This window comes from Dama dama, chromosome 18, assembly GCF_033118175.1.
Source record: "Dama dama isolate Ldn47 chromosome 18, ASM3311817v1, whole genome shotgun sequence".
NCBI classification, from domain to species: Eukaryota; Metazoa; Chordata; class Mammalia; order Artiodactyla; family Cervidae; genus Dama; species Dama dama.
The window spans coordinates 30975849-30989048 of NC_083698.1; the positions used below are offsets into that span (position 1 = coordinate 30975849).

Consider the following 13200-nt stretch of genomic DNA (forward strand, 5'->3'; position numbering starts at 1 on the left):
TCATAATGAAAAACTTTAAAGATATACAGGAATTTTCATGGGGTTCCCCAAGTGAAGCCATGATAACCATTTTTCATTGTACTTTTAGTGCATACATTAAAAAAACTTTTTTCCCCTAAGAGAAGCTTTAAGGAAAATAGCTCATTCTCCCTAGGGAGGTTCCACATTATTAGAATCTTTCTGAATAGATGTTCTAGTCCTGAAATAAATCAGTCCTGTCTCCTCTGAGGGCAAGAGTTTTCCTGTAACTAACAGTAACATCTCACTTATTTGAAACTACTCAAGTGTCTGGGACACAGTAAGGAAAGATTTATACATCTTTTGAAAACAGCAAAAACAGATGTTACTCAGATTCAAACATAAACCTCATGAATCAGCTGTACATACACAGAGTTCACTTACCTTCGTCACACACAATGATTCTAAGCAGCTGGCTTAGCCCACAGACCACAGACGCTAAAGGTGAAAAAAACCTACTAACAGGTGGGCGTCCGACCACGTGAGCACTGTGACAGGTGAAGACCTCCGTCTCGCCCAGACCAGTGGGCGACAGGCCGGCACTCCTGAGTCAGCCTCACCCGCTTCTGAGAGCTGCGCTATGAAACTACAGTAATCAGCGTGCACAGTGACGGCACTCGGAGCCATCAGGATTAAAGTGCATTTTAGGAAGTATGCCCCTCGAAGAAGGGGAAGTTAGGGAAGGTGTCATTCAGTAATAGCGCTGTAGAATCTGCAACTTAATGAAGAGGGGCTCGTTATCTCCAAATTTCTTTTACATAATATTAGATTCTCTATGAAGACAAACGAGGCCTTTTCATTTAGGAAGCTAATCTATCTATCTAAATAGTGTAACTACAGTACTTAGAGCAACCAAACAGAAAGGATACATTTTAAAACCAAGAACAAAGTATTTATGACTGAAATTTATCTCTCTAAAAACAGTGACAAAAGCTTTATACTACAAGTTGGCAACTTATACTCGTTGTTTAAATGTTTTCAATTTTGGAAACAACTAGTAAAGAAAGGAGGCTAAGTAACTGGGTATTTCTAATCTTATGGAGCTCAAGTTCCAAACTGGTCTGTATTTTAATAGTAGGGTGAGATGAATGTAAAAGACAACGAACAAGACAACTTCTCAACTGGAGGTAAGCCATGGCAGAGCCCTGCCTAAAGATCCAACATCCAAGAGCTCTTTCTACAGGGAAAAGCAACTTCATACACTGTAAGGAAACACTGTGTGATTATTCAAGCACAGACAACAATAAACACTCTTCTACTGACCATCCAAATGATCAAATTCTAACAATTTTATGTTTCAGAAACAAAGCCCTATTTCCAGTGGGCTTGCTACACTGGATAATAACAATGAATCTAGTAGAAGCAACTAATAGTACTTTTTTTTTAATATGGACCATTATTATTTATTGAGGTTGTTCAGTATTGCTTCTGTTTTATGTTTTGGTTTTTTAGCCAGGAGGCATGTGGGATCTCAGCTCCCCAACCAGGGATCGAACCTGCACCTTCTACATTGAAAGGGAAGTCCCCGGGACAATTTTGTTCTAGAAGAAATTACAGGTTATAAAGAAGTAGATGAGATAACAGGGTGGGGGGTAGGGAGGCCTCACCCTATTATCTACTTCTTTATAGTAGGGGGGACACATCAAAAGGGAAGCTAAAAAATAGAAAAGAAAAAAAAAGGAGAATATGTATATGCATACTAATATAGTCTTTAAAATTTCTGAAATTTTTTGTTTAGGTTTCGAGTTTTTTCTGGGTACTCCATTCTAACAGAACATTAGTTTGAGTTAAGTACAGAGGAAGGCAACAAAGGGGCAGGGGGAATCTTGTCTTCCCTTTCTTAGATATTCCTAATAGTATCCAGAAAGAAAATATTTTTCATGGCATCTTAGACACATTTTAAATTAATTAAACTTACTTTTCTGGCTTTCATATATCCAAAGTTATGTCTGCTTTTGTGTTCATCAAATGGCAAAGTCAGAACAGCTGCAAACTAACAAAAAGTAAAATTGATTAAATTTTCCCCAAAGTATTTTATACTCTAATTAGCATATTAATAAGGATAGTAATAAAATCATAACTAAACTGAAACATAAAGTGAAACCAGAGAGGTTTAAAGAGAAGCTCCTATTGAAGAGAACAGATAAAGTCTTACATATTCCTCCCAAAGTTCAGGAGTAAGAGAACAGTCCCCCTATATTCCTGAGGTCACACTACACTAGTTGGCAGTCAGAATTCCAAGCAGACCTCTGACTGCAAAACCAGTATTCACAATTTCTGATGCTCCTGTGTGTTCCATTATTCCTTTACTACAGATGAAGGTATAATATGTACTTTAAAGCAGAAATTCAAGTACCTAGTAATTAGCATTTAAAATTTTCCAAAAGTTTTAAAAATTGTTAGAAAAATGGACTTTTGAACTTTTAGTGCTACATACGTTTTCTTTATGGGTTTCAACATATTTATTAAATGTAGTTCACAAAGCATCTTTAAAAACACATTTCATGCAAATCAAAACCACAGTGAGGTACCATCTCACGCCAGTCAGAATGGCCATCATCAAAAAGTCTACAAGCAATAAATGCTGGAGAGGGTGTGCAGAAAAGGGAACCCTCTTACACTGTTGGTGGGAATGCAAACTAGCACAGCCACTATGGAGAACAGTGTGGAGATTCCTTAAAAACTGGAAATAGAACTGCCATACGACCCAGCAATCCCACTGCTGGGCCTAACACTGGGGAAACCAGAACTGAAAGAGTACCCCAGTGTTCACTGCAGTGCTGTTTATAATAGCCAGGACATGGAAGCAACCTAGATGTCCATCAGCAGACAGTAAGAAAGCTGTGGTACATATACACAATGGAATATTACTCAGCCATTAAAAAGAATGCATTTGAACCAGCTCTAATGAGGTGGATGAAACTGAAGCCTATTATACAGAGTGAAGTAACTCAAAGAAAAACACCAATACAGTATATTAACACATATATGTGGAATTTAGAAAGATGTTAATGATGACCCTATATGAGAGACAGCAAAAGAGACACAGATGTAAAGAACAGACTGTTGGACTCTGGGATAAGGCAAGGATGGGATGATTTGAGAGAATAGCACTGAAACATGTATATTACCATATGTGAAACAGATCGCCAGTCCAGGTTCGATGCATGAGACAGGGAGCTCGGGGCTGGTGCACTGGGATGACCCTGAGGGATGGGATGGGGAGGGAGGCGGGAGGGGGGTTCCGGATGGGGAACACATGTACACCCGTGGTTGATTCATGTGAATGTATGGAAAAAACCACCACAATATTTTAATTAGCCTCCAATTAAAATAATTAATTAAAAAATTTTCAAATTAATCGATTTAACAGTTTGCATAATGCCTTAATTAAGCAAGGAAGGTTTTCTGAAAGAACAAATTACCTTAAGAATGTCTTATATTTGATATAACAGTCATGCAAAGTAAAACCTAGTGTCTATTTTCTGTTTCCCAACTTACATTTGGCCAATATTCTCATAAAATAACCTTTAAAATCATTTATTTTTATTTTACCCATCAATGTAAAGAGATTTAAGTTCTTGAAATCAGTTTCAAAGATCTCAGATAAGATAAAATCAATTGTTTCTCCACAATCTAACACATACAGTTGTCCTTTCATATCTGAGGTGTACTGGCTACAGATACTGAAACCTGTGGAGTATCTGTCCCTTATATAAAATGGCACAGCACAGTTGGTCCTCCATGTCTGTGGTTCCACATCTATCAATTCAACAGCCAAGAATCAAATTGCTTCAATCTGCAGATGCAGAACCCCTGGATATGGAGTGCTGATGGGAGTATCAAAGGTGGCAACAATGAGGTATGAGCCTGACACTTCGCAGAATAACAGGGTTTAGGCTGTTCTGTTTTCTAACAGAAAGCCTGGGCATTATCCCACTGATGTGCTTTTCCTGTTGCAGAGACACATTTTAATTTAACAGTTAAAAGACAGTACTATTTTCTAAATTGTTAAAGATTTTAAAAATATATTTTCTGTGTTAGTTAAAGAGTAAAACAACATTCTTTCATTACTGGAAAGCTGAGACAACACCCTAGAGCCATTCAGCTTTTTTTTTTTTTTTTTTTTTTAAACATAAAGCACTAAGTGCAGAACTGGTTCTACAATTCTGTTAGGGGTCACTAAACATAAATGGTACTCGGTTTTTCATCATTCATGGTGGATAAAGATACAAATTTTATTTATAAGTTACTTTTAATCACTTCACAAATAAGAGAAATAATGAAAAGATTTTGCTGGTATTCTAACTTCTTAAATTGCTACAAAGAATTGCTCTTTTGCCTCAATATATTTGTACCCCATTAGGGTTAATTCGACATATACCAGACCCGAGAATCTTCATGTCTCAATTTTGAACACAATCTCAGGGTCTTCTGTAGCCTAGGTTTTCTGACAGTTACTCCAGTATTTTTCTGCCAGTCTCCATGACTTCACTGTGCTCCTTCACTCTCTTTATCTGGTTCCAATATATCAGCACATCACTGTGTCATCAAAATTTGTTCTCTAAGTATGTGGGGATAAGAAAGCTCTCTGTGTCCAAGATCATGGTGATAAGAATCTGCACAAAGGCCCACTACATGAGTTTTCATTATGCTGAGGGTGAACTCCCTACTACCCAAAAATGGTCACTGGGTACTGCTGCCTTCTAATTGTAAGTTTTGTTCAAATTCTTTTAAGAGGTACTCAGTCAGAATGTTCCCAAAGAAACAGGAATTAGCAGCAAAGGATGCAATTACTTCTATTCAATCAGATGATACATAAGAGATAACAAACTGCCAAACACTTTATGTAATAAAGTACTATCTAAACTCATTATCAATTGCACTCATCTCACACACTAGTGAAGTAATGCTTAAAATTCTCCAAGCCAGGCTTCAGCAATACATGAGCCGTGAACTTCCAGATGTTCAAGCTAGTTTTAGAAAAGGCAGAGGAACCAGAGATCAATTTGCCAACATTCGCTGGATCATTGAAAAAGCAAGGGAGTTCCAGAAAAACATCTATTTCTGCTTTACTGACTATGCCAAAGCCTTTGACTGTGTGGATCACAATAAACTGGAAAATTCTGAAAGAGATGGGGATACCAGACCACCTGACCTGCCTCTTGAGAAACCTATATGCAGGTCAGGAAGCAGCAGTTAGAACTGGACATGGAACAACAGACTGGTTCCAGATAGGAAAAGGAGTACGTCAAGGCTGTATATTGTCACCCTGCTTATTTAACTTATATGCAGAGTACATTATGAGAAACGCTGGGTTGGAAGAAGCACAAGCAGGAATCAAGGTTGCTGGGAGAAATTATCAATAACCTCAGATATGCAGATTATACCACCTTTATGGTGGAAAGTGAAGAAGAACTAAAGAGCCTCTTGCTGAAAGTGAAAGAGGAGAGTGAAAAAGTTGGCTTAAAGCTCAACATTCAGAAAACTAAGATCATGGCATCTGGTCCCATCATTTCATGGCAAATACATGGGGAAACAGTGGCTGACTTTAATTTTTTGGGCTCCAAAATCACTGCAGATGGTGATTGCAGCCATGAAATTAAAAAACGCTTACTCCTTGGAAGGAAAGTTATGACCAACCTAGATAGCATATTAAAAAGCAGAGACATTACTTTGCCAACAAAGGTCTGTCTAGTCAAGGCTATGGTTTTTCCAGTGGTCATGTATGGATGTGAGAGTTGGACTATAAAGCTGAGTGCCGAAGCATTTATGCTTTTGAACTGTGCTATTAGAGAAGACTCTTGAGAGTCCCTTGGACTGCAAGGAGATCCAACCAGTCCATCCTAAAGGCAATCAGTCCTGGGTGTTCATTGGAAGGACTGATTTTGAAGCTGAAACTCCAATATTTTGGTCACCTGATGCGAACAGCTGACTCATTTGAAAAGACCCCAATGTTGGGAAAGATTGAAGGCAGGAGGACAAGGGGACGACAGAGGATGACATGGTTAGATGGCATCACCGACTCAATGGACATGAGTTTCGGTAAACTCCGGGAGTTGGTGATGGATAGGGAGGCTTGGGGTCGCAAAGAGTCAGACATGACTGAGCGACTGAATTGAACTGAACCTCAATAATAACTAGTGATCTAACAAATTCAAAAGTTTCACAAAGATATAATGTAATATAATAAAGAGATATAAAATGCATTTTAAAATATTTAATGGCTAGTACTGATAATTTATCTTCAAAATAGGGTAATAAATACTTAGCACTTTGAGGATGCACTACTTTAAAATTGTTCTATCTCAATAGACATGAAATGCTACATAATATTTTGTTCTGTTTTAGTAAGACAATTATCACTATTTTGGAATATAACAACAAAAGAATAAACTTACAGAACCAGACAATGCCCCTGAGGTAAAGTTGATCATAAATGTTGGTTCATATAAGCCAGATTTTGCACACAACCACCTCTTTAAGACTTCATAGTTATACCAGTACATTGATACAAAAACAGAATAGAATGAACACATTTAGAAATGAAATGTGGACTTTACGGAAAATATTTGAAGAATATTATATATTAAAAGAAAAGAGAATTCTAGTACTGACACACCTTACTTTCTGCTTAGACACGTACTAGGTGAAACCTATAAAAATAGTAACCAAATTCTCAGTAATATTCTAGCAGTCTTATAAATAAAACTATATGCATCAGTAGAAAGTAGGACTTTAATCTCAAAACCCAACAAGAACATGAGAGGAAAGGAGAGAGTCACATCTCATGAACACTGATGTAAAAATCCAAAAGAAGAAAAACTGAAGTATTTCATGAACTATCACACACTATGACTAAATTAGGTTATCTGATAAACACAGTGGTGGTAAACATAAGAAATGCTTTAGATACCGTGTACCACATTAACAGAATTGTAAAATCATCTAAAAATGATGGAAAAGCATTCAAAGAAATTTCTTAGAAACCTAGGAATAAAAGGCAGTTGCTTCAACTGGATCAAGGATACTCATCACAAACTTAAAAATGAAATAGTTGTAATTTACACATTATTCTCTACATAGAAAAAAGGTAGGCAAATTAGGATTTATAACAGAAGAAGCTGAATATAAGCTAACAGACTAAAATTAACTCACATTGCAACATCCACAAACACTGGAAAATTTTTTTAAATAGATTTTTTTAAATAGGCACTAAAAGCTGCAGATTCTTGTACATACCCAGCAAGAGACTTAAACAATGTTCCCAGCATTGTTTACCTGTTTATTCATGTATAAACAAGAATGAAATCAAACAGCTGCACATATGAAACAAAAAGAATATTTCCAAGTAAAATTTTATACCTCAAAAATAAGCAAAACTGAATACCATCGTTTAGCAATAATACATATGTGGTAAGACTACTTTTTAAAACCAAGTAAGTGATAAAAATTCAGGTAAGAGGCACCACTAAGGATTTGACAGTGGAGGGGGACATATGTGGTTTCTGATTTTAAAAACTGCCATGTTCTAATTCATTTACAGAGGTAGTGACTTCACAGGTGTTTATTAGCACACTTGGTAATTTATATCCTTACTACTTTTTATGTATAAAACATCAAAATAAAAAATGAAGAAGTATTGGTCTAGGAATCCATGGTGTTTCTAAAAAGCACAGCTGAACACAAAAGTTGAAGAAAAACATTAATGGAAAGGGAAAGATACAGGACTGTGAACAGGAGTCCAAGCAAAAGATTAAATCAAAGGGAGAAAGAATGTGGAATGTTAATACAATGGTTCTCAGTGATTATTTCTTCCAGGTTTTAAATGGAAACATCAGATTCACAAGAGAAGTACTACTGAAGTATGCACATTCTATAAGTTGGTAATTTTGTATTTCTTCATGATTTTCTCCCTTTTCATAATTCAATGGTTAGCACAATCTTGAATCTGATTTATAATGGTCCCTACAAGACACTCAAGTGGGGGAGATTTTTAATAACTGAATAAAGTAGGAGTCAAGATAATTCACTTAAATGTTATGATATTTTGTAATTCACTTAAATGTTATGATATTTTGATTTGTAGTACTTTACATATCTTATTAATTATGACTTCTTTACAATAATTTTAAAGGTAGTTTGCATTACCTAAATATGAGTACTCACCAATTGATATTTAAAAAGAAAGAAAACACAAAGAGAAAAGAAAACCAGGCTTCAAACAGAAACCATTCATTAAATAAATACTTATCAAGATCTGAGAGAGCCACACTGAACTAGGTGTGTGTAATCACCTAAGATAGTAACGTACCTTTAGCCTTAAAGAGTCTAGAATTAAAAAAAAAAAAAAGAGTCTAGAATTTCCTTGATTTAAAAGTGGTATATACAAAGCAACTTAAAATGTAGCAGATAAATCCTACCTGAGAATGGTACATCTCTAAGAATGGTAGGAGCCCAGCCCCTCCAGAGGGAAATCCAACCATCTTCAGATACTTTCTTGCTGACAAATCGATGTAGTTCCTCATAAGAAAACTTCTTAGATTGCATCTTGGTTCTAATCAATTCCAATGGCCTTATTACAGTCACTGCGCCAACTGGTACAAAACAAGAAAATACAACAAAAGTAAAGCCATGCATTACGAAGACATGCATGCAGAAATGAGTATTTCATGCATTTTTATATTTTAAAATTTTATTCTAAAATGTCTGCAAACTGTATCTAGTATCTAATGATGGGAACATCCTGGCTCAGATTTTTTTCCTTGATAAAGGTATTTCACATACCTTACTCTTTCAAGAGCAGTTCCACAGCCATTATATATCAACCAGGACTATTATAAACCTCACTTCCACTATACAGAGAAAAATGTCCTTCTGATTAAACTCTGAATCTCAAAGTGTATACAGAAAATGATTAAAGACTCTGGCATTAATTAGACTCTGTGTTATTATCCTAAAATCTAGAATCTAAGGTCTACAGTCTCAAATCTAAAAACTCTGTCCAAGAATTAATGGGATAGGTTGATCCTGTCCCGTTCTGATGGCAGTCTCCACACAATATGACCACTAGAGCGTAGGTATTAACATATGAGGACAAACTACAATGCAAAATAAATCTTTACCAATACTCTATTTGAAATTCTCTATAAATGTAAAAATGTTAAAACAAGCTTTAAGTAGAAATCAGAATGAAAATATTGTGAATTTATTACTTACATCTGGCCACAATTCCAGCAACAATTGGTATGCGGCTTTCATTCTCTGCTAATTTAGATCTCGGAAGAGTAGTTAATTGATCATAGCAGGTAAAATAAATAACTGTGGCAGGAACTGCCATCACTCTGTTGGAAACATACAAACAAAAAGATTTGCACAACACTATCAAAAGGCTTAAACATATTCTTAAGTTATTATTAAGTACAAGACACAGTGCATGGTGCATGTGTGGTCTGTCACGTCAGGCTCTGAGACCCCATGGGCTGTAGCCCGCCACGCTCCTCTGTCCATGGGATTTCCCAGGCAGGTGTACCAGGGTGGGCTGACATTTCCTTCTCCAGGGGATCTCCCTGACCCCGGGATCAAACCCACTTCTCTGTGTCTCCTGCCCTGGCAGGTGCGTTCTTTACCAACTGCACCACCCAGGAAGCACAAAATGAAGATCCTACTTTACAGAAGCTGAAAACCACAAGAAATCAGCTATGAGATCAATTTTTCTTTAATGATTATCAGTGTTTAACTTAGACAACAAAAAGATGCAAAGTAGGTTTCTGCTCTCCAGAGATTTGTAATGTAGTAGAGAAGACAAGTTTAGAGCACCCAGTCAGGTCGTAAATATGAAAAGACAAATAAGTTGTCTTCACTTATTCTGTGCCTGGTCTTCATTCCAAACTACATACATTATGGTAACATGAAAATCACTACAGTAAAAAATCTTATAAAATTTACTTGTAAAAAAGTACAAGCACAATTATAAAATACTGCGGACCATGTCATCCCTGCTTATAACTGAAAATGATGTCACCAGAATTATATATATATTCCAATGACATTCTTTCAAATGAAAATATTAAGAGGGAGTTATTAAATACAAAGTGGAAGGTACTATCATGTCATCAAGATTTAATGCAACAAGAAACCAGTCTCTGTTTCTGGTCTAACCAAAGGACTATCACAGACCACACGTGGCGATGCCTAATACTCTACAGTGAAGTGTGGTGATGAGAACTTCGGAACAGGACTGACTGCTGCTCCCGGATCTATCACCAACCTTATAACCTTAGGCACTGTTTAGAGTATGTGCCTCAAAACTGACTAATGTGCTCCATAACAAGATAAATCAGAAAGAAACGAGGTGGAGAAAGGCAAGGTATTAATTGGAATTTTTACATTCAGCCTTACTAGCTTGTCATATGAATTCACCTAATACCTAGGTGAATTAGTACAGAATTATCTGGAAAAGAACTATAAATAGCATAATACCTCTCATTAGTTTAGTAAAATAAAAACTCGAACACTGATTTCTTAATTTCTGAACATGAAAAAATAAAGAATGTTTGTGCCCCAAATCGGTATCTTTAGGAGGGCCTATTTGTCTGCTGGACCTTGGGTCATCTTCAAGGAATTTAGCCCTTGAAAAACTCCCTGTAACAAGGCTTTTCTGTATGTCTGGAGCACTAAACCAGTTTGCCTGCATTGATTTGTGCAAATGATGTGAGTTTTGGTAAACATCTGTTTCTTTTTGGGGGGCTGGAGTTTCAGTAACCACAGCCAGTCATGAACACAGCATGCGATTATCATTAGCCCCCACTGCAAACCCTAGACTCAGATTCAAGTGCCGGGAAGGCAGAACTGCACTTGCGCGGCGGCCCAGGGCTGGGAGAGGCGCATGCGCCCTGCGTGTCACAAGGGGCGGGGGCGGAGATCTCGGGAGGACTCCGCCTGGCCAGCTCCTGTTGCGCCTTTCCCCTCACTGATTCCTCTTCATGCCTTTTCCCCTCACTGATTCCACTTCGTGCCTTTTGCGGTAAGAAACCACAGACATCAGTATACGTCCTGTGAGTCCTTCTAGCAAATCATCAAATGTGGGGTAGTTGTGAGAGTCACAAAACAATGCTCTAGAAAATGAAAAGCTGATATTAAAAATGCATGATGTGTCCCATCATACTGACAGGGCAAAACAAAACCACCACCATCACTAAGTAAGAAAAATACTAAATTTCAACTTACAACGCAGGAGGAAGGCCACTCCACAGGGATTTAATGCCCTCATTTTGAATGATTTTCAGAAAAGCATCCTAAAATTGTAATAGAAAAAAAGTGGTCAAAATATATACCTGATATACCTGAACCTGATATACAAAAAAGTTTATAGTGATAATTGGTATTTGATTCTTTTAAGCATTTATTTCTAAAATAAAAGCTTCCCAGATTTATATACGCCTATTCTTTAAAAAGGAAAAAACAGAATTTTTCTCAACTTCCAGACACGAATAAAGCATTTCTAAATGACAGTTCCTGCTTACAAAATAAACCTATATTACTCAGCTTGGGATTGTTCTACTTAGGGCTAAGAAGCAATGTTTTTTGAAGATTATTATGAAAAGGAAGTGGAGGGATGGCAGAAAGTTAGAATAACTCTCCTCTCCAATTATGAAATCTGACAGAACATTATTTAAACCCAGTATTTGAAAGCTCTGAGGAAGAACAAAAAGCAAGTAGAAGCTAGAGGGACGCTTACTGTTAAAAGTCAAAGTGCCATGAATGAGGTTTGCACATTTACAGCTTTTTGCCCATGGGAGCTGCAAGGGACAGTACATTTACTTGCTTGAGACGGCAAACACCAGAGTTCAGGCTCGTAGACTAATCAGAAAGTCAGAAGGGAAATCCTAGGAAAAGAGGCTACAGAGGACATTCTTGTTGTTGTTTAGTCGTTCAGTCACGTCTGACTCTGCGACCCCACGGGCTGTACCCTCCAGGCTCCTCTGTCCATGGAATTCTCCAGGCGAGAACACTGGAGTGGGTTGCCATTTTCTTCTCCAAACAGAGGACGTAAGCCCTTGAATTTAGAGACAAAGTCAGCCACAAGAGGTGGCTCACCACTCAACTGTGCAGCCCCAGGAGAAGACAACGAAAACAAGCCAGACACCCCGCGGACGGCAGACGGGGTGGGGATCTCAGCTGCAGCCCACCACAGTGGTGCCTGAGTGTGACGTCTGAACCTAGCCAAAGTTAACTGCCTTTTGGAAAAGAACTGACTCTTGGGAAGAATATAAAAGAACCCAGAGTCTTTACAATGCATTCTTCATAATGTCCACTATCCAATCAAAATTCATTAGACATAAAAAGAAACAAAAGAAAAAGTCATCAGAAACCAGCACTGAGACGATTAAGATGATGCTATCTGCAGACAAGAACTCCAAAACACCTATTATAAACGTGTGCAAGGGGTACAAAGATGATGGGTCCATAGTGCATGGGCAGATTTGGAATTCAGCAAGGAAATACTTACTGTTAAAACTTGCAAGTGAAAATGCTAAACCTGAAATGAAAAATTAACTAAGTGGGCTTAACAGCAGAAAGGAGACAGCAAGGAGTCACTGAAGACAAACCTAAAATTAAATCGGAAGAAGGAAGAGAAAAATAATGAAGAAAAATGGGAACTTCCCCATGGTCCAGCAGTTAAGACTCTATGCTTTCACTGCCGAGGGTCCAGTTCAATCCCTGGTCAGGGAACCATGATCCAGCAACCCACGTGGCATGGAAAATTAAAAACAAAAAACCAAACCTTTAGAAAAATGATCAGAGGCTCAGAGACTTGAGGGGAAATATCAAGCGGTACAGCACTAGTTTATGTGGAGTCATAGAGAAAAGGAGAGAAAACAGAAGAGGAAATTACCTGATGAAATGATGAGCAAAAAACTCCCTGAATTAGTGAAAGGTATCAATTGACAGAGTCCCAAATATCAAAAAAAGAGAAAAAAGTGACTAAGAAAGAAATAAAAAACAAGAGGAAAATGACAAAATACATACAGGGAAAGGGTGATTAAATGAAGACCAACTTCTCAGCAGACACATGAAAGGCCAAAAAACAATGTAAAGACACATTTAGGGTGGTTAAAAAAAAAAAAAAAGGAAGCCAGAATTCTGTATGCTGCCAAATACATGTCAAAAATGCTTTAT

The 13200-nt window shown here is 37.3% G+C and overlaps 1 protein-coding gene across 8 annotated transcripts in view; it reads right to left on the reverse strand.

The window, feature by feature from the left end:
* Positions 1 to 13200, reverse strand: part of LOC133072158 (phosphatidylcholine translocator ABCB4-like) — a 118442-nt gene that overhangs the window by 3556 nt on the left and 101686 nt on the right. For 6 of the 8 annotated variants that reach the window (XR_009696652.1, XR_009696651.1, XR_009696648.1 and 3 more), the window contains 5 exons: positions 11248 to 11315; positions 9238 to 9362; positions 8442 to 8615; positions 3150 to 3224; positions 1937 to 2011 (listed from right to left, as the gene is read on the reverse strand). Coding sequence is in view for 3 of the 8 variants with exons in the window: in XM_061165109.1 (XP_061021092.1) it covers positions 1983 to 2011; positions 3150 to 3224; positions 8442 to 8615; positions 9238 to 9362; positions 11248 to 11315 (471 nt within the window). In the remaining 5 variants the exon portion in view is untranslated. The remainder of the gene's footprint in view (positions 1 to 1936; positions 2012 to 3149; positions 3225 to 8441; positions 8616 to 9237; positions 9363 to 11247; positions 11316 to 13200) is intronic. The other 2 variants (XR_009696650.1, XM_061165110.1) reach the window with 1 other exon arrangement.